At 40.7% G+C, this 26,906-nt stretch overlaps 1 protein-coding gene and 2 long non-coding RNA genes across 4 annotated transcripts in view; 1 reads left to right on the forward strand and 2 right to left on the reverse strand.

Moving 5' to 3' along the window:
* The window catches only part of macf1a (microtubule actin crosslinking factor 1a), a 252,345-nt gene that overhangs the window by 99,902 nt on the left and 125,537 nt on the right, over positions 1 to 26,906 (reverse strand). Inside the window, exons 35-53 of one of the 2 annotated variants that reach the window (XM_088329357.1) lie at positions 26,686 to 26,821; positions 18,819 to 24,491; positions 18,596 to 18,754; positions 18,275 to 18,490; positions 16,655 to 16,801; positions 16,301 to 16,552; positions 11,145 to 11,300; positions 10,087 to 10,320; positions 9,504 to 9,659; positions 8,510 to 8,683; positions 7,517 to 7,684; positions 7,226 to 7,423; positions 5,989 to 6,162; positions 5,781 to 5,904; positions 5,503 to 5,702; positions 3,383 to 3,700; positions 3,067 to 3,233; positions 1,590 to 1,746; positions 53 to 164 (exon numbers count right to left, since the gene is read on the reverse strand). In XM_088329357.1, the coding sequence (XP_088185483.1) occupies positions 53 to 164; positions 1,590 to 1,746; positions 3,067 to 3,233; positions 3,383 to 3,700; positions 5,503 to 5,702; positions 5,781 to 5,904; positions 5,989 to 6,162; positions 7,226 to 7,423; positions 7,517 to 7,684; positions 8,510 to 8,683; positions 9,504 to 9,659; positions 10,087 to 10,320; positions 11,145 to 11,300; positions 16,301 to 16,552; positions 16,655 to 16,801; positions 18,275 to 18,490; positions 18,596 to 18,754; positions 18,819 to 24,491; positions 26,686 to 26,821 (8,921 nt within the window). The remainder of the gene's footprint in view (positions 1 to 52; positions 165 to 1,589; positions 1,747 to 3,066; positions 3,234 to 3,382; positions 3,701 to 5,502; positions 5,703 to 5,780; positions 5,905 to 5,988; positions 6,163 to 7,225; positions 7,424 to 7,516; positions 7,685 to 8,509; positions 8,684 to 9,503; positions 9,660 to 10,086; positions 10,321 to 11,144; positions 11,301 to 16,300; positions 16,553 to 16,654; positions 16,802 to 18,274; positions 18,491 to 18,595; positions 18,755 to 18,818; positions 24,492 to 26,685; positions 26,822 to 26,906) is intronic. The other variant, XM_088329356.1, reaches the window with a different exon arrangement.
* On the forward strand, positions 12,156 to 13,336 carry LOC148371332 (uncharacterized). The gene is made up of 2 exons (XR_015849799.1): positions 12,156 to 12,542; positions 12,957 to 13,336. It is a non-coding gene; the product is annotated as an uncharacterized LOC148371332 (long non-coding RNA).
* LOC148371333 (uncharacterized) lies at positions 13,420 to 14,886 on the reverse strand. Its single transcript, XR_015849800.1, has 2 exons — positions 14,649 to 14,886; positions 13,420 to 13,884 (listed from the first exon to the last, which is right to left on the reverse strand). It is a non-coding gene; the product is annotated as an uncharacterized LOC148371333 (long non-coding RNA).

Here is a 26,906-nt window from a genome sequence, read left to right on the forward strand (position 1 = left end):
TTTTTCTTTGCTTTTATTTGTCAGTGCCCGCTACCACAAATCTGGCTCCTACCCGTTTTGCTCTGCGGTGCTGTGATGTCAATGACTTGAGCCTCTAGCTCGGAGCTGCTCTTGTTTAAATCCTGCACCCTCGGAGCCTGTGACTCCCACTCCTTCAATAGTTCCTAAAAAGCATCAGAATGAACTATTAAAGGTATTTGCCAAACAGATTCTTTTTTCAATTAGGCTCAGAAGGTGCAGTGTTCCTTGCCACAATTATGCGAATATAATTATGCAAAATATTCCAGAGGCCAAGGGAATCGAGAAATGTAGTCTCAAAGTTGACCCATCTGGCATGTTTTCTGTAGAGCTGTGATGACATTTGAGAAACACACCACTTTCAAAACGGCGAATCCCATTAACACAACATGCTTCGAAACAGAAAGCGATTGTGGTGGACAGCGAATACATGCTGCTCATTTCTGATTAGAGGTAGGTGATTGTGTCTTTTTAATTTTTTTCGCTGGGTGTGTTGCCGTTTGTATAATTTTGTCCAGCTAGCTCCCAGTTATTGTCGGGGCTCCAAAGGGCTTTCCTGTTTTGTTTGCTCTGGTTGGTCCTCGTTGCCTACAGTGTGTTGTTTGGCCAGTTAGCTTGGCATTAGTGCTGGTTTTGTCGTGTCCATTGGTTTATTCCCGGTGTTAAAAATTTTACTGGCCCGCGGCCTGTGTCATAAAAAAAGTAATATTTGGCCCGCCAGTAATGTTGACCACAGTATAAAATACATTGGTTACACCAAAAAATATCACCATTTTGCCAGATGAAATGAAATGATCTGCATTTATATAGCGCTTTTCAAATCAATGACTTCCCAAAGCGCTTTACATTGTGCTTCACATTTCCCAATAGCGGCCGTGATCTGTGCAGCCATGTAAGGCGCTAACCTGCTTATTGGGGGTATTGGGGGTTCAGTGTCTTACCCAAGGACACTTTGGCATGTAACACGGACAAGCCGGGATTCGAACTGGGATCCCTTAATCCTAAAACGATCGCTCTACCTCCTGAGCTACTGCCGCCCCACAGCAGATGATGCCAGTAGCCCTTTGGCCACCTTGTTCTTGGATTTCTGTGAGAATTTTAGCCCACCTTATTTGTAAAAAAGTTAACTGTGCGGGCTACTGTTCACCGAAATCCCAAAAAACTGCGTCTGCCTAATTTGCCATGACACTGTGGCTATCAAAGAATATAAAATCAAGGGGCACTGCCAGACGAAACATGCAAACTACAAAAAGCTAACTGGAAACAGACGCAGTGAAAGGGTGAAGCAACTGGAAGCTGTTTTCACGGCATGGCAGCGCTTTTTTACAAGAACCAAAGGGTAAAATGAAAATGCTAAAAAGGTGAGCTAGGAGGTCGCAACGCTAATCGCCAAGCACTCTAAACCTTTCTCGTAGGGTCAATTTATGAATGTTATTATGTTCAAGAATGCCAGGGTGAATATTCGACCCTCAAACATTTTCAGGTTCCAAATCTGTCCTGTTTTCTGATTAAGTTTGGAAACCCATGCCTAAAGAATCACGTGTCACCTTGTGCTGTTCTTGTGAACCCACCTGGAGCTGCTGCACTCGCCTCTCCAGGGCCTCAGTGTCCAAGGTGACCTCCTTGGCCGGGAGCTGCTCTTGTGCCGCCTGAAGCCACCGTAGGAGGGAGCCGGAGAGCCCACGGAAGCGGAGCATCTGTTGCTCACAGGACAAGATGGCCGACAGCCTGTGCAGAGGAGAACATTTGGAAGACGGGCATATTTGTTACAGCGTCTCATCATTTAAGCTATTCTTGACACTGGCACTTTCTGGAGCAGGCATGTCAAATATACACTTGTGAGATGAATCAATCCAGCATAGTACATGTTTTTTGCCGGGAAGTGAGTGTCTCAGTAATTTCTACCAAAGTTTATGATTATTGAAATAAATGAAAAACAAAGGCTCCCTCTGGCCGCCCAGAAGGTAGTAAGAGATGTACTTTTAGATTTAATAGGCCGAGCCTAGTAGCTTGATCTTATGTAGTCTAATTATTGACCACGCACAGCTAAAATGTTTGCCCTTGTAGCCTTCTTTTATTTATTTTTAACTAGTACGACGATGAAGGCAAAATTATAGTTTTTTTCTGAGCTCCAACTTGAGTTTGTATATCGTGATGAGTTGGTTCAGGAGTAAAATTTAATTGACTCAACTGTTATAATAAACCAGTTAAAACATTTAATGCCAAACATGAAAAGCATTTATTTCCAATTTAATGCAAATAATTTGTTTTTAGAAAGGATCCCTTGTTTTCCATGATTCTAATATGTGGACTAGGCTACTAGGGTAGGCTGAATGATAAAGCATAATACTGAAAAACTACGGTAAGATATTTTTTGTAGCCCCAGAGCCAGACTGAGTTTGAGGGGAAAGACTGCGACAACACATCACTTTGAATTGAAACTAGGATTCATGTTCGTGAGCCAATAGAATACAGTATCATGTTCACATAACAAGAAACAGAAAAAACCCCATCCAGGGCCAAGGACAGGTATTGAACCGAAATACTGAAGCAAATTCAGCTGCATTAATTTACTGCTTGAATTTTGTAGATGGGAGCAAATATAATTTGACACTGATGCAAAAAACAAAACAAAACAAAAAAACACAGATAAAATGTATTTCATAATGACAAAGCCAATAACTGGTAATATTACCTACTGTTCAAAATTACTCTTTTTTTTTTTTTTTTTAGTCCACCGTGGTCAGCGGTTCTGGAATACAAATTATTTTCCCCCATTTTAAAAATGCACTTGTGAAAACATTACTTCCTAGATATGTACTCACAAATCTAGAATATTCTTTACTTTGTTTTGTGTTTTTTTTTTTTTTAATAAAAACTGGAACAGCTTTACCCTAGCTTTTGTTATTACTGTTGTGTCTCGCAACCCAGAAGTGAAACGGCCATGGGAAGAAATCTGTCATTCGTCACCGTGTAAACAGGCTGGCAGTGACTTAACTCGGCTGGCAGTGAACGAGTTATTAGCTCTCTTTTCTTTACTTATCTTACCTTTGGTCGACATTGTCTTCCAGTTGTTTGAAGTGCTCTGAAACGCCTTTGACATGCTGCAGGAGGCTTTGCGTGTGACCAAAAACCTTCGACGAGCTAACATCTTCTGCCAGGTTGCAGAAGGACTTCAGCTGAGGAGCTTCCTGCAGCAGCTCTGATTTCAATTCCTGCCAAAAAGGTCCAAATCAATGCTAAAACCAACAGGAACTATTTGATAAATTATTCTAAATAGATATGGATTTGGGTTGCTCTTGTTCCTTTTTAGTCGCCTTTGTAAATAAATAGGTCTGCTGATATGTACTGCAGAAACACTGACCTCCACAGTCTGCCTGTAGTCGTCCACACTGCGATTGGGCTGCCCAGCCGGACTCAAAGCCTTGCCACGACTCTGGATGAAACCGTGCAGGTCAGCCGCTAGTCGCTCATAGCTCTCCAGCCTGGGTAGCAGGGTTTTTATTTCAGCCTCCCGCTCAGCTTGGCTGACCTGGGCAGCAGCAAACTTTCGCATCAGTTCGTCAAGCGCCCCCTGCAAACCCGTCGCAGTGGCAGCATCGGGGCTAGAGAGAAGCTTGGAGACAGAGTCTCGCGTGGCCTCTACGCTTCCCTGCCGCGAGAGGAGCTCCTGACGAAGTTTCTGAGGAAATAATTCAATTTTTTAATTAGTGAACATCCCGACACTTTGATCAATTAACACCTGACGCTGTTTTATGCTGTTTTCTTTCAGGGCTCATACACCTTTTCCGTTGCCAAATTCAACTACTTACTAAAGGGGTTCAAAAGACCCTTTTTTCACAATTTGGCAGAGAACGAGTAGTGTTACTCCCCACAATCATGCAGATGTTTCAAAATATTCCACGCGCCGGGGGACTTGAAAAATTTCGTCTCAAAGTAGACAGCTTGACCTCATATCCCCTTGAGCTGTGACGTCACCGGAAGACAACGAGAAGCGAAACAAACGGCTCACCGATTTGAAAAACAGACGATTATTGTAATGATCAGTGAATGCATAGCGCCCATTTCTAAGTAATTAAAACTTTGCTTACCGTGTCACTGGGGGACTTATGACTGTTTTGTCAGAGTCGAATGCTTTGATTATCTAAAAACAACATGTACTATTTTCTCACATTCTCTATGTTTTAGAATTTGGGAGTCCTTTTAGGGACTTTTCCAATTTTCCAATTATTGCAGTACCATTAAAAGAAAAATAATCAGATGTGAATCATGTATTTTGCAGAGCCAAAAATATATCAGCGATTTACATATGTGATCTTTGATCTTGCTTCTGCATTTATCGAGACATAATAATTCTTTAGATCTTAAGTAAATTCCAAATGAGTTTATGAGACAAATCTCTCTTCATATAGGTGTTGGCTTACAATTTCAGTTGCAGGAAGTTCTTCCCATTACATTTTACCAACGCTACCTTCATTTTTTGCATGGCTCATAATAAATCATAATTGATACGGAATCCTTGCACTAAAACACAGTTCATAGTACAGACACTGACCAGCTTACAAACGGGATATGTTCCGGACGATCGTTTGTAAGTTGAATTTGTTCGTAAGTTGCTTCAGTGCTATGTGTTGTATGTTTAATGTTTGTATAAGTAACCTGGATTGTTTTGCAATAAAAAATAAACATTTAATCAAATGCTCTATAAAGATAAATAAAGTTAAGTGTAACTTACTTTTGGAAAATAAGCTTCAAAAGGGCCTCCTCCATGGTAAATAGTGGACGAAAAAAAAAAGTGATCCAACATTTTCTCAACCGCATCAAGCTTTCTTATTCCACTTTCATTTCAAAAGAAACGGCTCGCCTCTTCTTAACACTTTACACCAACCATATTGAATGGATGCACGACATATTAAACAATAAAAATGTCAAAGTTCTTAGCGCGCTGGAGTAAAGTATGTTTACACACAAACTAGGAAGAGGAAGCAGATTTCTTCTTTGGTGTGGATGCCGAGTGACCTGTCACAGTGCCACCACACGCCGGTAGCGGCGGAAAGAAGCACTACAGTAATGTCCTTTACTCGGAAAACGGTGCACAATAAAAAATCTAACTTACAGAAATGTCTGGATATTTTTCGACATGCCGAAAAAAATTGTTCTTCCCTCCCGTTTTTTATAACTCAAATGCCCGTAAGTAGGGGAGCGTCTGTGTCCTCTTTAGGCGTAGCATGCACCTGTCATCTTGGACATGACCCATAAGGGGTGATGACGCTTTATAGGACAATGCCATAACCAATCACGAAGAAGGAAATATATCGACAAATTGAAGATACCATAGAGCGGTGTCAGTGTCATTTTTATTTTGACTTGTTGAGAAACATGGTAACAGTTTCAAGCATTTACAGTCCCGTCACGCCAAATTCAACCTTGAAAACTCGACACTAAAATCTAAAATGGGCGCGGGACTTAACAGTGTTTTCCTACCTGGTTCTGAGTGAGGGCATCCTGGAGTGCCTGCGCCGTGGGTTCTACAGGTGCGGGTTCCAGATCCAGTGTGTCGAGCCAGGCTAGCAAACCCTTCAAACCCTCTTGGACGCTCACAGACTGCGCCACAGCCGTCTGGAGCTGTTCAGCTCGCATAGTTACAGATTGCGACAAAGATGAAAACCTCTTCTCCAAACCGTCTAAACAAGGGTAAAGAGATATTTAGTGGAAAAGGTTCTGCTGCCATTTGAATGCATGGTGGTGGAGGTGGTACAGACCTGCGGCACACAAAATGTCAACCGCTTTCAGAGAGGGAGACTCATCCGCACTGACCAGAACTTTTCCGGCTCGCTTCACTTTCTCCAACTGGACCGAGCGCTCAGCCAGCTCATCCTGTAGCAGCTGAACAAAAAGTGTGGTGAGAAAAAAGATAGCATTTTGGGAGGTAAATAATAATTTGGTAAAGAGCTGTCAAGGAACTTTTACCTGGACTTTCCGGAGTGTGTCCTTGAGGTCACGGGGGTCTGTGTCTCCGCTAGGTTTTGCCATGCTTTGGTTCTGCTCTTGGGTGCTTAGCCATGAGTGGAGCGATACCACCTCATCCTGATACTGTTGGTAGCGCTCTAGCAGACCGGACAAGCGGCTGCCCAACTCTGAAGACTTCACACAAACACATGGTATTGTTCAAAAGAAAGTCAACACCCGGATTTGTACAATATCATTTTCAGTCGAAAGCAAAAATTAAAATGTGTCCAGATCTACCGAAATAAGTCACAATGGGGCAAATATCAAATATCAAGTTTTTGTTATCAATTGAAAGTATAAGAAATTAGCTCTAAAGTCAAGTCATATTCTTTTGTATAGCCCTTTATCACAAAATGTCAAAAGGGCTGTACAGAGCACAATAACAAAAACAAGAAGACAAAAACAAATAATGAACCAAACCAAGAGAGAGGCATTGTGGGAGGGACTATTATATATCATCAATCAACAGCAGAAAGGCATAAAAAAAGAATTTGTAGTTGATGCCATTTGAATGCGGGGTCTGGTGACTGCTAACTATAAATTGCGTCACATTCATTTTTATTTGATAAACATTTTAAAAATAATCGAAATCTGGCGTTTCTATTGTAGCCATAAAATGATACCATAGTCAAAGCAATATGATAAACTATTTTGAAGATATGGACACTTGAATTCCGGCTTTCAAATTTCCTTTTTCCGATCAAAAACCTGGAGAAAATCCCATTTTAAGTTGTCTTTGCTTTTTTGTGGGATGTCATTCAAAGTTGTTTACTGTTAAAATAAGACTATCCCTTTTTGTTTCAAGAAAGAAATTTGTTCACTTAAAAAAAAAAATTAGATCAGACTGAAATACATTTATCAGCACATATTTATTTAAATATAAAATAAAAAAAAACTTTAATAACTGTACTGTTTTCTAAAACCGGAAATATTGAACTTAAATCGCTATTTTTGTTGTAATCCCCTTAAATATTTAGGAGGATTATGAAACCCGGGAAAAGTGTTTTCGAATGGCTCATCTTAGAAAATAGTGAAACAGGTAAAAAAAAGTTGTTTTTTTTCATGATTTTCTTAGTTTTTCTTAGTTATCGGTCTGTAACTCAAAATGGAATGTTACAACTTGCGAGTCAATTCGGCAGAGCGGGTCACGAATATATCTTGTATGTCTTTGCATGTCAAATTTAGATAAAGTAACCACCTTGGCATGGAGTGAGGTATATCTGTGGTTAGCATCTTGCATCTTTTCATTCACCAGCTGCTTGGTAGCCTCCAAAGCACCAGCGTCGCCAGCACCTTCTTGCTGCTCCAGGGCACCATGACAGGAGTCCAGAACCTTCTGACCCGAGATCGAAACGAAGCGCAGGTCAGCTTTGTGGCAAATGACTTCCTCGGCCAGCTGTGGATTTGTCAAAATGCGTGATATTATTACACATTGTTTCAACTTCTTGGCGGCCACCCCTGCTGTAGTGAAGCCAACAATGGTTAGCACCTTAACGTGCTCCTCAAGCCGGTTCTTCAATTCTTGAGCATCTGTTTCACCTTCCCCCAAGCATTTTAGTTCCTGCTCACTTTGCTCCAGCCACCTGTCGAGGCCACCATGCTCCTGGAGAAACTTTGCTAGTTCGTCCTTCAGGGCCTCAGATTTCCTTAGCCTTTCCTGGAAGTCACAAGACCGAAATTGAAATAGTAGGCATACTGTATTATGCATCGTAGAACTGGGCAATATTTAGGGTTTATACACATTTTTCACGTCCGAATTCAAGCCCTTTGAAAGGTATTTCAAAGCCAGTTCTCCAATTTCTCCAGTGGATCAAAAGAAGAAATGTGAATCATATATTTTGCAGAGCCACAAATATAACAGATTTGTAATCTTGTGTGTGCATTTGCCAAAACATGATTTTTAGATCTTGAGTAAATTGCGAACATATTTGTGTATATCAACAATACGAGTGAAAATATTTTTGGAACAAATCTCTCTCCATATAGGTGTTAAGTTAAACGAACCTTAATATGTAGCTTACGTTTTCAGTTGCTGGAAGTTCTCCCTATTACAATTTACCACTGAGAAATCTACCTTAATTGTTTTGCATGGCCCAAAATAAATGTCCATAATGAATACGTAATCTTAAAACTAATGCACATTTCATAATGCCCTGTTTAGATGTAGCATGCACCTGTTCAATTGCACGTGACCTGTAGAAGGTGACGACGCTTCATTGGACAATTCCATACAAACTAATGCCAGCTACAGCTAATAAGGAGGAAAGAAGAACTGCAATGGTAAAGTGAAGCCGCCAGAGAGCTGTGTTGGCATCATTTTTGAGCAGACTTGTTGAGAAACATGGCAACAATTTCAAGCATTTACAGGCACTTTTCAATCTTTGTAAACACCTGTACAACCCCTGAATTTTTACTTGCTTTACAAATTAATTATTTCAGAAACGACCAACGGTACAGAATTAATACCATTTTCAGAGTCTACCTGGCAGCCGTGTAATTTATGTTGATGCTCAGCCTGTAGCTTCTCCAGCATGGCCCGCAGACGTCGCTTCTCCTCGGGTGGAACTGTGGAGTCGGGCTGGTCCAACAGTGTTCGAGACGACTGACTTATTTGGAGGAGCTGTGCCTGCTGAGCCTGCAGTCTCTGAAGCTCCGCCTGCGTCACAAAAAAAAGCGACATCAATCATTAACTAATTTAGTGCCATAACGTATAAAGTTTCAAAAGCATTGTCCTCAAGTGCCAAAACATAAAGATATATATATTTTTTGTTTTCTTTAAAAAAAAGTAGTAAGTATCAAGCCTCTGGGAATGGTTTCAGTTAGATAATATACTACTAGATGGCATGTATAGCTTTGATCAGACCTTTGTTTTCACATCGAGGAAGCCCACACTTCGTGTTTCTTTGCTTCCTCTATCCAGTGATTGGAAAGGTGTGGGCATCCCCCCGAGTGACTGAAATTGTGTGATTACGTCACCGGAAACATCAGGCGATGAGTTATTGCAAAGTTCATGCATAAGTTCAGTGTTCTTGCATTAAAATGTTGATAGCCAAGTGCCCTCGTGTTTATGGAAAGCATTTTTTAGATATTGGAGATGTCCATCTATCTATCTATCTGTCCTGGTCATATCCCTCTAGAGGTGTCCTTTTTTAAAAAAAACATTCTTTCACAAAAAGCTGTTTTCTTGGAAACGAGTATTTACAAAAAAACTTAGCAATGTTCAACCAGTGTTTACTAAACAACAAAAAATCTACGAACACATTTTGTTTTCAAATAAAACATGAGGGTCCAAGCTCGCTTTTGAAATGAACAAAAAATTCTGTAGGCCTTGAAAAAGAATCAAAAGGACAAGAATTGTCTGGCCCTCGCAGTTGCCAATTAAGAGAAACATCTGGCAGTATATGATGCCACAATCAAAATATACTCCATTTTAACTAGTGAGGTACAAATGGCATAAAAATAACAACGTTTCGGACCTCAAGTGCCCCCGTGTGGGATGTAACAGCAGCATCAGGTTGCGAGGATGAAAGGTCGGTGACGTCTTGAGGTATTGACTGGTGAGCTGCGGACAAGTCCTTCAGCAGGGCGTTCATCTGGTCCTGGGTCTGCTGCAGCTCTTCAGAAGCTTTTGCCTAAAATTTAAATACATTGACAGAATAAAAACATAAAATGAACACCTAATATGAATAATGTGAAATTAAATAGCAAATCTACAAAAACAAAAAATATTTTCTTTACATATAGCATATGTAAAAACATGTTTTTGTAAATTTGGACTGCACTATTTTGATTTTTAATGATTTCAAGTGCAAGCATGGAAAAGGGCTGGTGGTAAAAAAAAGGTAAGAATGTTGTGAAGGAGATAAGTTCGGGTACACTGTACAACTCAACAAAACATTGAAAACATTTCAAGCATTTTTAGGGATTTGAAGCACCTTTAAGAACCCTGCAAAGGCCCGCAACTCACTGAAAATAGGTGCACGACCCAACAATTGGGAAATACTGCTTTAGTATGTGTTTGGAGCGTGATCACAAAATAAAATACTTATGTCATCTCACCCTCTGCGTGTTGTGTTGTAGCGTGGCGTTGATGGCTGTGTCAACCTCCAGTACTGACGCATTGGCCGTCTCCTTCAGGGCAGCGTACTGCTCTTTCATCCGAGCTAGCGCCTCCTGCAGGCCTTCCCGTTCTTCCTCACTCAGGCTTTCCTTTCGCTCAGCCAACAATTCCTCTGCCGCTCTAATGGCTTCAGTCACATTTTCTTCTCTTGTCTGGAGGTCCTTCTGCACATCCTGGAAAAGGACACAAACTAATATGTTAACTGTATGCAGGGTTCATATATCATTTTCATGGCCAAATTCAAGCACTGTTTGAGAACTTTCAAATGCAATTGTGTAATTTCTCTAGTACTGATAGACGGAATCTGGTGTGAATCAGGTATTTTGCAGATCCACAAGTAAATCTGCTATTCACATGTGATTTTTAACCTTGAATGTGCATTTATTAAGACATAGAATGTTAAGATCTTGAGTAAATCGCGAATATAGTTTGAGTTAAATCTCTCCCCATACAAGTGTTGGGTAAAAATGTAATATGTAGCTTACATTGTCAGTTGCAGGAAGTTTTTCCCATTACAATTTACCACTGGAAAACGCCACCTTAATTTTCTACGTGGCTCATAATAAATATCTACCGATACGTAATCCTTGCACTAATACATATTTCATAGTGCCCTGTTTAAGTGTAGCATGCCCCTGTCCTCCTGAGCATGACCTATAGGGGGCAATGATATACAAACTAATACCAGCTGCCGTTGATCAAGCGGGAAGAAGAAATGCAATGGCAAAGCAAAGCTACCAGAGCAGTGTCGGTATCATTTTTAATCAGACTTGTTTTATTTTTCATCATTTAATGAGTGCGCTATCGAGTCAACACACGGAGAAACATGGCAAAAATTTCCAGCATGTGTAAGCACTTCACACTTAATTTAAGCACTTTACCAACCTTGAAAACACAAAAATAAAATTCAAGCATTTTCTAGGAATTCAAGCACCTGTATGAACCCTGTCTATGATTTAAATAATGTCAATAAGAATATTTTCTTGAAATTTCCCACCTTTATCTTCTTTTGCTTGTCCTGCAAGATATTGACATCGTCGGAACCCGCTACAGAGTCTGCTCTCTGATTGGTCAAAGTGGCGGCGGCACCCGCCAACCAGGCACTGAGGCCATCCAGTTTATTAGAGCATTCCTCTTTCTGTTGCTGGACTACCTGAGGACACAGAGGACCACCACACACACAGATACGAACAACTTGTGAGAACATTTTGTTTTACGGTAAATAAAGAACATTGATTCCAATGTCAGGCCAATTTATCAGCATATTGTGTCCAGCACCACACTCACACACCCAGACCCACACACACGGACACAAAAATCACACAAATGTAAAAATATCTTTATTGTCAGAAATTCACTCTCATCGCAATTAGATTAGCACGTTACCGCGGCAACGCAAGCGCTTCCTGCCGGCGGTCATCTGTAAAAGCAAGGCACACATGTTAACGCGTGTAGCAACACATGCCCGGGGGAGGAAAACTTGTAATACAGTATATGAAAGAGGTAGTGCAAGTTGAACATGTGATGCTAGCTGGGAAGTGCGCTTATGATATAAGGGTATATCTGAAATTGATTTTCTTTAATATATCTGCACTGATCAATTCAAGTCAAGTTTATGTGTGGTGCCCTTAATCACAAGAAGTCTCAAGTGGTGTACAGACTACTATTACACCATTAATACTATTTATTTCACCAACAAATAAAAAATACTATAAAAATACTACTACAGTAATACAAAAATACTATTACTGAAATATTAGAAAACTACTAAAGAATTACCTGAACTACAAAAATACTACTACGGAAGTTCTACAAAAATGACACTAAAATAATCGTTTTTGCTTTATTTTTCATTTTTATTTTATATCATACTTTAATTTTTTTTTTTTGTTAATGCAACATCCATTGCAGCCTGGTCATCCTTTTCAAGGTTTTTTTCATTTTCCTCATGCTGAGGTTTTTTGGTTTTCCCTTTTCCTCATGTAGGTTTTAGATCAGGTGATAGTGTAAGGCCCAATCCCATTTCTCTCACTCGGCCCCGAGAACCCTCCAGTGAGGTCCCTCGATAGAGGAGTGCCCTCATCGAGTGGAGTGCAAAGTGGAAAAGGTTTGGACAAGACTTGCAAGGTTCCACCCCTGTCCAGGAGATGGCGGTAATATTAATTGGCTGTAGACCTTAGTGACGTATAGGCCTACGTCACATGTAAACAACTCGAGTCTCAACGTAGTGTGTCAGTTGGAGAGTTCGTGCAACGTTAAAAATGCCCGCTACAGCTGTGTTATTACCGATTGCCTGAAAGCTCATCATCTTTTCCGTGTCTCCAATCAACGGAGGAGAAATGTGCTATACTGAAGACAGCTTTGGCGCTATGTAGTGCTGATTCATCTTTACAAGGTACGTACACTCATTAAAAAAAATGACCCGTTCGGTCAAATACAGTAAGAGTTAACATACAATGCACGTTCACATAATACCCTATGTTTGTGTAGACATAAATGGCAATCTACTTATTAGTATCTTAATGCCATTTTATGACATATAGTAGGGGTTTTGAATGTGTGACATGACGAAAAGTAAACAAACACAAGAACAGTCCACCTGACCCTTAAGCTGACATAATATCGTCACCAAACTTCCCTGTACGACCCAAAAACCTTAGTTCATAAGGAATTTAATTCAAAAGAGTTGTCATTGGATATAAAAAAGGTCATTTCAACATTTTTTCATGATGCTTACATCACAGTTAAAGCGGTCTTTTTCTTTTCTATGCCCACTTTTATGTCTAAATTGTTATCTATTGTGTTCCAGAGTGGCTGTCCCATAAGCGTGGACAGGTTGGACAGGAATGTTCCCATCCTGTGCTTATGGTTGGATGTGGAGTCAGAACTCATTCAGGACTTAAGGTTGAGCAAGAAGGTTAGGTTATGTGGGCCCTGCATGAGCTGCTAAAGAGGGAACAGGGCCGTGGCTGGAGGTCCTGATCTACGTGTACTGGCTGGCCCACGCTCTGTCCTACCGTGTGGTGTCACGGGTCTTCAGGGTTCCCAGGTCCACCGTACAAAGAATTGTCCACAGTTAATATGGAATAAATTGCCCAAAAGCCATATTTAGGCTCTTTAAGTCAGACCCACATTTGCATTATGTGCTTTTCTGCATTACTATTCAATAAACATCTTCATTTTGAGTAACACCTTGGTGGTTTATTTCATAATGATGTGAGATACTGTGTGTGAACTATGTGACTGTTGGAAAGAAAACAACTACAAATCACTCCAGCTTAAATAATAGTTTACTTTCAGAAAAACAAACTCACATTGGGCCAAAATACATAATAGTAAATAATGTGTCACAAATTTTAACAAAAATATACCAATACTTCCATGAAGCTGGAAAACACAAACTGGAACTTCATTGAGTTCTTAATAAAAAAAACAATATTATCCTTTTATAAAACAAAGGGAAACATTGCAGAGATGTCACTGTTCTGGAAATTTGTCCACGAGCTTCCCAAAAAGGACGGGAACCGCTCAGTTTTGGCCACAGTTTCTTCGAGCCTTTTCCTCACTCCGGCAGACTCCGCTTTCAAAAAGTCAAGGAGTGTATCGTGCTTCCTTTTTTTTCTGGGTGATTTGGGGTTTGGCGCCGGATTAGAAGGTGCCAACGACGTGCCCGGTGGTGTGGATGGCGTGGTAGCTGTGATGGTGACCAGCTCTTCCACGGGACGTTCTACAGTGGCCTTTAGGTTGGGTGGAAAAAACAAGAATTACTTAATGCTGATGTATTGTACAAAAACAACTGAGTATAGGATGCTCAGCAAGTTGATGTGAGACAGGAAATTATAGGATGTGTTCTGGATAATTATTTGATAGTGAATAGATACACAAAATTGACATGTTATTCTTATGGCTGTATGAGCCTTCTATTGGCCAGCATCACATATGCTTTAGAATTGTCTCCACATTTGGACAACATTTTGAGAAGGTAATTAGTTTACTTAATATGTGTTTACAGAGAAGGCAGTGGACTATGTGATAGTAGTTTGTTTCAACTGTATTTCCACGTGAAATTCGGAGACATTACTCATAATGCATGATGAAAACTAATGCATTCTGATCTCACATGAAAGAATCATATTGTAAATAAAACACGACACCCGAAATTGTGTGCAGTAAACAAGCGCTTATGTTCAGAACGGTATTCTGACTATGCTCCTTTAGCGACTGGCCATGTACAGTAGATGTAAAAGGACGACTCGTTTAAGATAAAAACAGGGATGGGCTGAACCGTGATTTTCTGCCCAGTTATCCTACTTTAAAGTTTGTAGCGTGAAGATTTTTTTTTGCCAGCTCCCTTGGTAGATTAGTGCACTTCGTAAAGTAGCGATTTTGCAATGTTCGTGTTTTAACGCGAAAATACGATTTTCTATTGCATTTACGTCTAACTAAGATATCTCAATACATTTTGTTGCAAATACATGCGTGGTTGTGGAAAACTACTTACATTTGTGCGGTTCCTTTCCGGGCATGTTTGTTGATATTGAGAATTCGCAAAGCCTTCTGGGTAGTCACTTCGCCGCCAAGTGAGGTCGAGAGCCCCCTCGGTCTTGAAGTGGCTACGACATGGTTTGAGGGCACTTCTGCCTCGGTCTTGAGAGTATCGGGACACACCCCATTTTCACGTGAACGCGCAAACCGAGTGACTAGGGCACATAGCGAGTGAAAGTGCGAAGAATGGGACTCAGCCTTATAGTCGGTAGTTGGCAATAGTATGTGGTCTGTGGAGCCCTTTGAGACTCCTAGTGTTTAAGGGCCGTACAAATAAACATGACTTGATTTGACGTAATATTATACAAAAATACTACTACAAAAACATGACAGAAATACTAAAATATTGGTACCTAATACTGAGAAAATACTACAGATTTAGTACAAAAATATTGCTGCAGATATACTGCAAAATACTACAAATGTTAGTTGTGTAGAAATTCTAATTTATTTACTGTAAAAGGCTCAGAGAGCTATTAAAACTTTATTTATAATCTATAACAAATAAACTTTGTTTCTTTTTGATTATTAAAAAATTCTTGCACAATTCAATCTCTTCTATACGTTTGAATTGAGAACTAGGAAAAAAATCTTTGGTATGTAAAGCAGGGGTCTCCAAATTACGGCCCGGCAACGGTATTAATCCAGCCTGTGAGATGATGCTGAGCAAAGCACCAAAAATAAATTAGCTGCTTCTCATCGAGCAATGACCTGTAGTCTTAAATATCTCCACTGGATGTCGTCAAAGACATGCACCACTCCAAACCACTCACTGCAGCTGTATATGCTGACGAATTAAACAGAGGACATTTGAGGAAAAGCCTATCCAGATGTTATTTTATTTCAAATCAAAGTATTTATTTAACGCAATACAATTGCACTCACATGGATTTATCTTCCAGTGTTCCTTTGTGTAACCCCATAAAAACAAATTTTTCATTGCCGTCATGGCAACATTCAAATTGCTGGCTACATTTTCCTGTACTTGCTTTTTTTCTAAATCAATTTTATTTATCAAAATATTACATGCCATAAAACACTTCTGAAGTACACATATTATTAGGTTTTTAAATGCAAATTATCAAATATAATTATTATAAAAGTGAAATATTACTCTGCTATTACTCTTACAGTTTTTATTTGTAAAATTATATATGAATTTGAATACTTTGAGTTTTTCAAAACCAATTTAATAAAATATCCCTTTATAAACAAATGGACAATAAAACACAACTTTTGCATATAAAGGGAAATGAGAAAAACTGGTTTGGATTATGTTATCGCTTTTTCTCATGTGTTGGATTTATGACTATCAAAATGCTTACACATCACTCAGCTATTTTTTTCCTTCGGCGAGACCCCTGTGCAATTTTTTTCAACCAATCCGGCCCGTGACTCAAAATCATTGCCCACCCCCGAGTAAAGTTTATGCAGCAGTGTGGAGGAGTGGTGTGTTTGAATTTGGTTTTGAGTACAATAGATCTAATGATGATGAGTGAAATGGAAAACAGACAAATGAATGTTAATTGATGTTTTAGAAGCAGTTGTTTTAAGAATTAATGAGGAAAATACATCAAACCAAAGTGACTCATCACTGGTTTTCCAAACCTCTCTCTCCACATCGGCTTTCTTTTTCCGCTGGTGCCGCAATTGCTGTCCACGCTCCTGCTGGGCGGCGGCCCTGGCCTGAGCCTGCCCCAATGCACTGTGGAAAGCCCCCTGCAGCTGCTGGAGCTGTCCCAAAATGTGCCTGCTCTGATGGGGCACCAAGTCCTGCGCTCGCTCCGAGATGAAAAGCTGGACGTCTGAAGCAACTTGGGCAACGTCTCCAGAACGAGACACCAGGGTGGATATAAGATCCTTGGGAGGATGTGACAGAAAAAATTGATAACAATGACAAAATATATATAGGCTGAGTCTTTGGGTAAGACTAAAGAATGTTGCTGAGATGGAAACGCTTACCTCAGAAAGACGCAACTGAAGTGAAAGCTGATCCTCTTCTTCTGTCTTTTCACACTCTACATTTATAAGTGCATCTGTCTCTTTCAACCAGGAAAGCAGGGTTTCTACTCGTCCTCCAACTGACTTGAGCTCAGCGTCCACGGCCTTCTGAAATGAAAATGATTTAATCAATTCCCATTTTAGATGAAAGTACATCAATCATCAGCCTCTCACTAAAAGCAAAGAGGCGGTGTTGAGGGGTAACATCGAATGAGGACCTGTCCTGGAGGGTCATACTTCCACAGCAAAAGGAAAAGCAGAACAGCGCCTATACTATGTGAGGAAGCAGACATTCCAAGACATTTGATGGTTACTTTTTACAATTGTGCCATCAGCAGCGTACTGACATATGGATGCTTAGTGTGGTTATCCAGCTGCACTACGGCTGACCAGCAGGTGGTGGCTCAGCAGGCACAACTCCTCCTGAGATCGGCACCACTAATATCGTTCACTGTCTAAGAGTGCACACCATCCTGCAGGACCAGTATCACCCTGTCGAGCACCATTTCCTACTGCTCTCAGGGAGAAGATGCCAGATGCCTAATCCTTGATTCCGATTTTTGGGTGGAATACGATTTTTTTGTTGTATTGCCAACAATTAGTCCGCATGGGCAGAAGAGGAAACGTGATACCACATGCAATGTGCTTATGTTTGCGGAAGTACTGATGGATGTTAACAGCGAAAACCTCCCTTTCTTCCATTGAATGCTGTCCGTGTAGTGTGGTTAGAATGAAAACATTGTTAACTACCATTAAGGGATACTATCGCTTTTAGAATGAACTCGAGGGACATTTTGTGAATCCAGTTGTATGTGATGCGATGTTGGCTGTGCCATGAGTTACAAAATAAACAAGTGTTCATCGTCCAAGAATGTGTGAAATTAAGACACTCCGTGTTTTTGTCCTCTGTGGTTGTTGAATTTTCTGCTTTCTCCCGCCTGGTTGAAGGCAGAGTATTCACGTCTGCCGTCTATCGATAATGTGCAGGTTGCATGAAAGCACATTGATTGGTCAGACAGAAGTAACATTCCAAAAGATCAGGTTGAAGACCACATATTGTATGGTGAGGAAAAAAATCTGATATGTTCCATTCAGATGGATTTTAACAGATCGAAAACAGGTCGCATCCTTGCAAAAAAATCAGATATCCCTGCAGTAGGAACCTAGCCCTAGACTGGCCAACAGTCTGTATCCACAGGCACTAATAGCATCTATTACACTGCACCGAACTACAATAACCGAACTGTATGCGTTGCTGCATCATCATTACCACTTTCTTCACTCTTCTTCATGAGTGAATTATGAATTCAAGCACAATTGCACTTTGACATTGACTTATTATTATTGAGTCAATAAGTTATTTTTATAGTACCTATGTCTGCACTTTTAATGTTTATCTTGTGTTTCTATGTGTTTTATGAGTGTTTATTTTGGATATTTATTCCGTGGTTTTTTTTTTTCCCTACGAGTGAATAGATGCTCCAAACGAAGTTTCGTTGGTCTTTTTGTCAAAAACATTCCGTATTCTAATTCTCCCGGATAAAGTTTTTTAATTTACGTTTATCATTATTTTTTCCTCACCGTGTAAGAATTCCTGCTGTCTTGCAGCATTTGGAGCATGTCAAGAGAAAGCATCCTGGCTGCCTGGTATGCTCGCGTCAAGTTTTGTTGGTCTTTGTCCAGAGCCACGAGGAGCTGAGGGGGGACGTTTGTGGGGTTGGGCATCAGGAGCTTCTGGGCAGCCTTTACTTCACTGGCGATCTCAGGTTCTAGGTTTTGAAGCTCCACATTTAAATCCTAGGAGAAACATGCAAGCCATGGAATGAGTTACTGAGTGCAAAGTGATAGACTCGGTTTTGATACATTTAGAGAAAAAAGAAAAGAAAACAGTCTCAGCATTACCCGAGTTTGCCGAATTATGTCATCCAAGGAGAAGAGGCTGCGTCCCACCGATTGCTGCTGCTGCTGATGTTTGAGTCTGACTTCGATGTGTCGGATCATGGAGACCAGTGCTACAATCCTCTGGTCTCGCTCTAAGCACTCCTGACGCATACTTGATGACTGAAGAAACACAACAAAGATTTATACATTTATAGAGAATGATTACATTTTTTTTGTAATGTACCTTGGAAGAGAATGGTCCTTCATCTTTATTTGACATCACTTCTTCGTCGTTGTCTGCTCTTTGACTGGCAAAATCTAGACCAGACTCTGGTAGTCTTGCTAATTCGAAATCAGCAGAAGCCTCTTGAGCGCAGGAGGGGGCATTTTTTGGAGACATCACTTCGAGAAATGCAGTGGTTGCAGCTTCATGTTTTTGATATTCACTCTTTTGTTCTGCTTGTGCAGTAAAGGCCATAAATTGCACCTCAGGATGGATGTGTGGTTTGCATAAAGGTTCTTGGATGAAATCATCAACATTTTGCTTCTCTGAAGGCTTTTCTTTAATACCATCACATTTTGGTTCCTCCAAGTAAGAACTCGGCTTCATGGGAAGAGAGGTTGGTTCCTCTGCTGGACTTAAACTTGTAGCTGAGGTTTGTGTTGCATCAGTCTTTTCAGCAGTTTCAGAGCCATTTTCTTTGCCAGCTTGAAGCTGGTCCTTCTTAAAACTCTCAAATAAAGAATAATTTTCATTTTCCTTGCCAACTGATTGATTCAATTTTCCCTCCTCACTCTTTAGTGTCCCATTGGTGCAACTCTTCTGAGTTTCTTCTACATCTGTGCTATTTAGCGTACCAGAATCATTGGTCCAATCACTTCCCCCACTTTCAGACAATTTCTTCAGGTCATTATTTGGAACCACATCTTGTCTACTTGATTGTTCTGGTGTGTTCAGTAAAAACTGAGCATTTTCTGTGGTTCGCGTCTGCTGCACCCCTTTACCAGCAACTTCTTGTGAACCATTCGCCTTTACAGTCACTTCATTAAGGTGTTTTACAACGCATGTCTCAGCCTCTGCTAGTCTCTGTGACTCAGTTTTGTATACATGAGTATCAACCACCTCTGTATGATACAATTGTCTCTCTTGCTGATACGCTTCAACTGTAGATTTGCTGAAGTTCTCTGAATGTGGTGTGTTATCTTCCTCTGCCACTTTTGACTTCTTTTTGCTCCTCTTCTTTTTCTTTGTTTTGCTTTCTGTGGCCTCCTCCAATGGTGGTTCTTGCTTCTCAATGACAAAAGCAGCCTCTTTGTCAAAGGTCTGACTGTTCTCCCTTCCAGCATTGTTCCCTCCCATGATTTCCTCAGACCTGGTTACATTATTACTAATTTCCAAGTTTTTTGTGCCTTTGTCTCGTGTGTATTCAGGCTTAGAACTTATTGGTTCGTTATATGTGACTTGCCTACTTCCGTCATCATTGAATCTGTCTTGCAACACTTCAGGATTCCCGTCTGACTTTTGTCCATTGTTTTCCTTTAAACTCTGGCCAAAGTGTGTGCTAGATTGTATCTGTATACCTGTATTTATATTTATTTCTGTTGTAACTACAGCCAATGGTTTAACGGTCCTCTTTGCTTTAATGACTTGCCGAGGTCGTGTCAAAAGCGGTACTTGCTCCTTTAATGGAGCCTTGGTTTGGACAAAGCTATTCTCTCCGTCACCACCCCTTACTTCGACAACATATTGCGCCCTATTTTCTTGATCACTTGCTTTTAATTGTCCTCCGTCTTTATCATCATTCTGCTCCATGGAGTCAATCAGTGGTCTATCAGCATCCTGCACTGGAATACTGCTCTCATTACTGGGTCTAACAAGAAACTTGTCATATTTCCAATCTAATTCACTCTTGCCCTCTTCTATGACACTTTTGTTAATATTAGATTCAATTTCTTTAATTGCCACTGTAAAAATACCGTCAGGTATACTTGCTTTCTGTCCATCTGTGCATTGTTGACTTTTCAGTGATTTCTCATCAGCCGGAGTCTTGGTAGGCTGATTTAAACTAATCATTTGCAATACAGCCTTCTCCAATGGTAGTTTTTGCTCCTTATTAAAACTCGCAGTCTCCATTTCAGAGGCGAACCCTTCCATTTCTCTATTGTCCCCATCTAAAACAGTCCCCATTTGACATTCTTCGTCACTAGATTTTGTGCATTCTTCCTCTGAAAATCCTTCTTTCTCTATTCTGATATAAGTCAGTGGACTTTCTAAGTCTGACATACTTCTCTCATGAAGATATTCACACAGCAACTTCCCATGTTTCATATCCGACTTTTCTCTGAGTTTCTCATCAATCCCTCCATCAAAATCTGTGTCATGCGCTTGACATAAATCTGCAAGCGAACATTGAGGCAGACTTAGTTTTTGTTCATCTGTGATAATCTTATTTTGCTTTTGAATGTTATCTTTAGTCTTCAATGGTACGGCCTCCTCTATGGCTTGCTGGATTCTTTTTTCAACATTTGCAGCAAAGTTACTCAGAAGGTCAATGGACAGATCTGGATCCAGTGGTTTAACCACTTTAGCTGTAGCATCAATATTTTCAGCAGATGTCAAAACTTCTATGCCACACAATAAATTCAGTTGAGGGGTGACAGGATCATCTATGTTTTTTGATGAAATAACAGTAGGCGAAGTATCACCGTCAACTTTCACCTTTGAAGCAGTCAGTTTTTCGTGCAATGCTAAAGCCACATCACCAGAAATAAGCCTTAAAGCAACTGCATCACAGAGATTTACCACACGCTGCCCATTGGCCGGATTGACCAAACCGCCACTCGTAATTTGGTTGGATGCAATTTCTAGAACCATATCTTTTGATAGCAAATTCATTTCAGATGCTTCAGGTAGAGTCAGTCTATCTCCAGTGCTTATATCAATAATTCCGCCACTGTCTGCTTGGCTTTGAAGCAGTCTCAGAGCTGGATATGGGTCAACTTTTTTAGAAGTTAAAGCTCCAAGAAGAGTCATACAGCTTTTTGTTTTTTTGTTCTCAATTCCTCTGAATGGTTTTACTTCCAAAAGCATATTGCCTGTCTCAATGTCCATCCTACTTTTTCTCACAAGGGCTGAGTAAGGCACAATTAGAGCAGTTTGGGGGTCAAGCACCCCTTCTATTGATGTGCTTGAAACAATGGCTTCGCTTGCGAGCTCCTCATCCAGAAGACCCAGAGCAACAGCCTCACTCAAAGTGACTTTAAATCCTGTTTGTGGGTCAAGAATTGATCCGGTTGATGATGGTAAAGCTAAAGCCTCCATATTTGAAGAGCTGCCTTTACCTCGGTATGCTAACTCAATCTCCCCCAAGACAGAGGCGAAAGAATGATCCACCAAACCTCGATCTACAGCATCAGACACGGACAACCTCATTCCTGTAGCATGATGGATTATACCTCCCTCAGCGACCTGTCTGGACAAAACCTGATGTAGATCTTTGGGGTTTATTAACTGCTTCTCAATTGCCTGGTCCAAAGGAACAGGACCCCCAGTCTCTGGGTTGATAATACCCTCCATTTGTAGCTGTAAATTGGCTTTAGTAAGTGCCGCATCATTCATCTTTCCTTTGCAAGCCTTCTCAAGTGCAATTAGTTCTTCTCTTTGCTCAACCTCTATGAGTCCAAGGTTTAATGCTAGGGTGACTGAGACTTTCTTATTCTTGTGGAGGTCTAAAATTCCACCAGACGCCACCTGTGCTTCGAGTAGTCTAGTTGCAGTGTTGCGGTCAATCAAACCAGACCGAGCTGCTTCCATCACACCATATATCTGATTCTTTTCCACATCCACAATCCCTGCAAGTGTTTTATCAGACTTTAGGACACTCCATATCAGATCCTCGTCAAGTAATCCTTCTTGGATAACATCTTCTATGCTAAGTGCCTCCCCACTTCTAGTATCAATGAATCCGCCAAACAATCCTATATTAGCCATTAATTTTACAGCAGCGTGACCAGGAAGAATACCCTGGGCAAATGCTTCATCTGGGAGCAACTTCTTACCATCTTCTGTCAAAAGACCTCCCTCAGAGTAGTTGAAAGTCAACCTTGAGAGCTCAACATCAACCTGACCAGATGCAGATTCAGGACTATCAACCAAAAGCCTAGAGTCTCCCATTTTAAACATTTGAGATTTTATTTGGTTATTTTTTATGAAATGGTTTGAATCTGTATCTTTAGTTGATGAACTCTTTAAACTATTTTCAAAAAGTTGTTGCTCGTGCACCTTCTGCTGCCGTTTGGATTTCGCTGAAAACTCATCCTCTGTATCCTTTGCAGACTTTGCATCAAGTCTTTTGAGCCCTGCTGTTGAATTCTCAAGACTGATTGTTCCTTTTTCAGCATCCTTTGTTCTTTTATGTAATGCTGCTTCCACTGTGGTGCCAAAATGAATGTAAACAGTTCCTGGAGGCTCTGATTTAGACTCATTACAGACTCCCAGTTCGTTTATGTTAGATTCCAATGCTTTGTCCAATTTTAGGGGAGTGTTTAAACTGACAAGAGAACAAACTTTGTTTCTATCATCTGCTTCTCTAGTGATTGGCTGAATTGCGTGAACTAACTCCAGCAACTCTGGATCGAAGAGCACCACACGTATACCAGAGTGCGCATGCATGTAGCTGTGAGTCATGAGTTTGAAGAGCAGCTTGTGCACCGCTTGGTTGTTCACATCCATCCCGTCTACTGCAATGGATTCCCAGTGTAAGCTCCTAGAAGAGGATTCAAGGGTTTGGGAACCCCAACTCATGTTGCGGAGAACATCTGGCAAATGGATGTCTTTAAGGACGTGTAAGACACTAGACTCCAGGACTTCATTAATGGGTATCAACTGGAGGGTTTCTGTGTGGTACAATGCTCCAACAGCATCCCGCTGCCTAAGGATGTTTTGCGCTAATTCTCCTGAGATAACTCCTTGTTGTAGAGACTCTGTAAAGGACAGGACTTCACCAGACTCAGGCCAAATAATTCCCATGAACGTTCGGAGAGAGTCAAGGACCAACAGAGCCATCCGAGCAGAGAGAAAGTCTCTGCTGATACTTTTGTCCAAATCCAAACGTTCTTTAGTTACAGGGTCAAGAATTCCACCGTTTAGGAGCTGTCGCACTAATAAGGAGCAAGCCAAGTCCTGGTCCATGAGTCCATGATGGACAGCTTCATTAACGGTCAGCCGATGTCCGGATCGGGGGTCAACAATCCCACCGGCAAAAAGCTGCGCTTCTAGGAGCCGCTTTGCCACTTGCTGGTCGATCAGGCCTTCCTCAATAGCACGGAATACACCAACCCTTCTTCCCGAGCTAAGGCAGACAGTTCCACCTGGTTGCTGTTTGACAGGAAGGAGGTGAAAGCCTGAGTCATTGTCTGCAACACACCTTAAAAGCAGCTCAGCGAGGTTTACTTTCTCAGCCGTGTTTGGATCTATCAGGTCTCTTTGTTTAAGCCTGGACAGTAACTTGACCAGAAGGCTACTTGACGATAACATCTTCAAGTCTTCTTCTGGTATTATTAGGTCAATAACACGAAGACCAGCCTCTTCTCGAATTATTCCAGATGCCAGAGCTGCATCTATCGCATGGATGATCTGTTGTTGGTCACCCATTGCAGATTCCACAAGAAGTAAAGTTTTCTCCAGTTCCAAAAGGGACCGTCGAGCATGAGCGTCAATCAAACCTCCAATCAGACCATCATCAACAGAAAGGCGGAGAGGGGCATCAGGAGAGAGGAGCCCCCCAGTGGTGACAAGCTGGGCCTCAAGAAGAATCCGACCTGTGTCTTGGTCAATCAGACCCCGCTGGGCTGCTTGGAACACAGGCAAGGTTTCCACACTTCCAAGGTCGATCACGCCGGCGATGCAAAGTGGTATCTAAAAGAAGGAAGAGATAAAATGTGTTTTGATGCCAGTTCATATGCTTTAAATCACATAGCTATCAAAAAACTTTTGGCTAATATATCTAATATAATTCATAATACATTTCTAATTTACTATTAGAACCCCTAAACAGGACTTTAACAAACCCAAACACACATTATGGTTTGTCATGTATTATCTAACGTAGATTTAAATTACCTAAATTTATTAAATTACTTTAAAAGAATAGACTTAAAACAATAGAAAATGTCTACGTTTACATAAATTAATATTTCAATTATTACAAATTATTATATTTTGACAGTTTCAATATAGTAAATATAATCCTCATAAAAATAAGCACATAAAATAAAACAATTTTACCATATCTGTAGGCAACTGAATTTAAAAAGCAAGCAGGACTTACCAGCTGTTGTAAACGCTTGTTTAACGGGCAAAGTGCGGCGCAGCATAAGAAGCTCAAGTTAGAATTGTGCGTGCCACACTCCATTCCGACCCGTACCCTCATTTTCAAACTAGTACGACAATAAACCCCAACCATAAATTGACGGTGACGTCCACAAGGTTCCTTTGTGGCTGCTTGCTGTTAGTGGTTGTTGTCAAGCAAAAATGCTGGTTGAAGAGTGACACACTGTTAGAGAATTGCATTAGAACAAACGAGACAAAAATCAGTCACACACGCATAAAAACTTGTGGTCTGGACACAACATGCTCATGGTGAGGTTGTTTGCTTTTGCATAGCTGTCTTCTGGTTCACACAAACACACAACAGTAAAGCAAACAAATCAAGTTCAGTTGTATCATTGAAGTCATAATATTGAGTAACTCCATCACTCACTTTTTGACTTTTATTTCCTTAGGGCACCTTATTATTAGGGATCGACCGATATGGGGTTTTCAGGGCGGATGCGATACCGACTACTAGTATTAAGAGAAGGCCGATAACAGATATTTGGAGCCAATACTCAATTGCTGTAAAAAAAATCAAAAATGCAAAAAAGAGACGCTGAGAGAAACGCAATTTCAATTCTCTGTGTTTGCTGCAGAAATGACAATAAAGCTGACTCTGAAAGAAATAATTTTTGTTATAAATTCAAATTAAACCCTTATAAGCTTTCTGATACTTTTCACAGTAAATAAAAGAGAAGATTCAATACAAATGACATGACTAATCTTTACTTAAACCAAAAAGTCAGTGCAAGAAATAAAATTGAACTTAGCAGCAACTCGTATTAAAAGGTACAGAAAAACGTAAATAGCTCTCTTAAATTTTTTACAAAAGCGTAAATAGATAAAATACAATGCAACCAACATGGCTTGAGTTGAAACAAAACAAAAATTAAACTGAGCTGGCGTATTGAAAAGTGTGGGCACTCCTGTTTTAGAGCCAGACTGATAAACTAATGTTATGATAAGAGCTCATCACTTCCACTTTAGTGAGCTTTTTATGGTCTCACACAATTACAAAAAGACACACTCGATTGACAAAAAAATGCTATTATAAGAGCAAATTTATCAGTCTCCACCTGAATGTACCTCTCTAAAACAAGCTTTCATGCTATCTCTTAACCGCAAACACGCATTTTTATCACAGACACAGGCAAGATGGGACAAGTGAGCTAAGCTGCCGCTCTCTGATGCTACAGTGGCTCAGCCCTCGGTCACTTATCCAATCAGAAGCTGTGGGGTGGGTAACAAAAAAGGAGGCGAGGGGAGGAGTATGAGCAAAAAAGAGAGTTTCACATGAGACTTAATAATCAGCTAGTCAAATGAAAAAAAAAATGTCGAAGATATCTGTCAAAATCCCAAATATTTGTGCAGATAATCGGCCAGCCTGGTTATCTCGGCCAGCCTGGTTATCGGTCGACCTCTAGTTATTAGGTACCCAATCACAATCTAATCTCTCACAGGTATACCTCTCCTATTGTATTGGGGGTTAAATTTAATGAATGTGTTACAATGGAAGAACTAGTGTTAATAATGACATCAGCGGCCTGGCAGATTTTATTGGACGTGGTAAAAAAAATGACTGAATTCAATACTTAAATGAGTTTGATGTTGAAGTTGATGAATGCGTTGGTGGAGTAAATAACATGGCCATTTGCAACATTGTGACAAACAACATGCAAGCACACGCATTCTCGGTTTGTGAGTGAAATGAGGAACACCAAGTGACTTTTCCACCCACCTTCCTTTCCTCATCCTTGGCGAGTTGCTGCTCAAGCTGCTGCATCTGCTGCGCCGATGCCTCGCACATGTTGCGGTAAGTGGAGGTCAACTGGTCCAGCTGCGCCTCCACCTGAGCGCGCTCGTTTGGAGAAAGCCTGAGCACAGGCAGGACAGAATGGTTGGAAATGGGTTGCTGCCAAAGTGAAGGCTGGATGCAAGCTATGTTCCCTCTAAGCTGCT

This window comes from Urocampus carinirostris, chromosome 2 (genome assembly GCF_059441175.1).
Source record: "Urocampus carinirostris isolate Australia breed hairy pipefish chromosome 2, RoL_Ucar_1.0, whole genome shotgun sequence".
In the NCBI taxonomy this organism is placed as follows: domain Eukaryota; kingdom Metazoa; phylum Chordata; class Actinopteri; order Syngnathiformes; family Syngnathidae; genus Urocampus; species Urocampus carinirostris.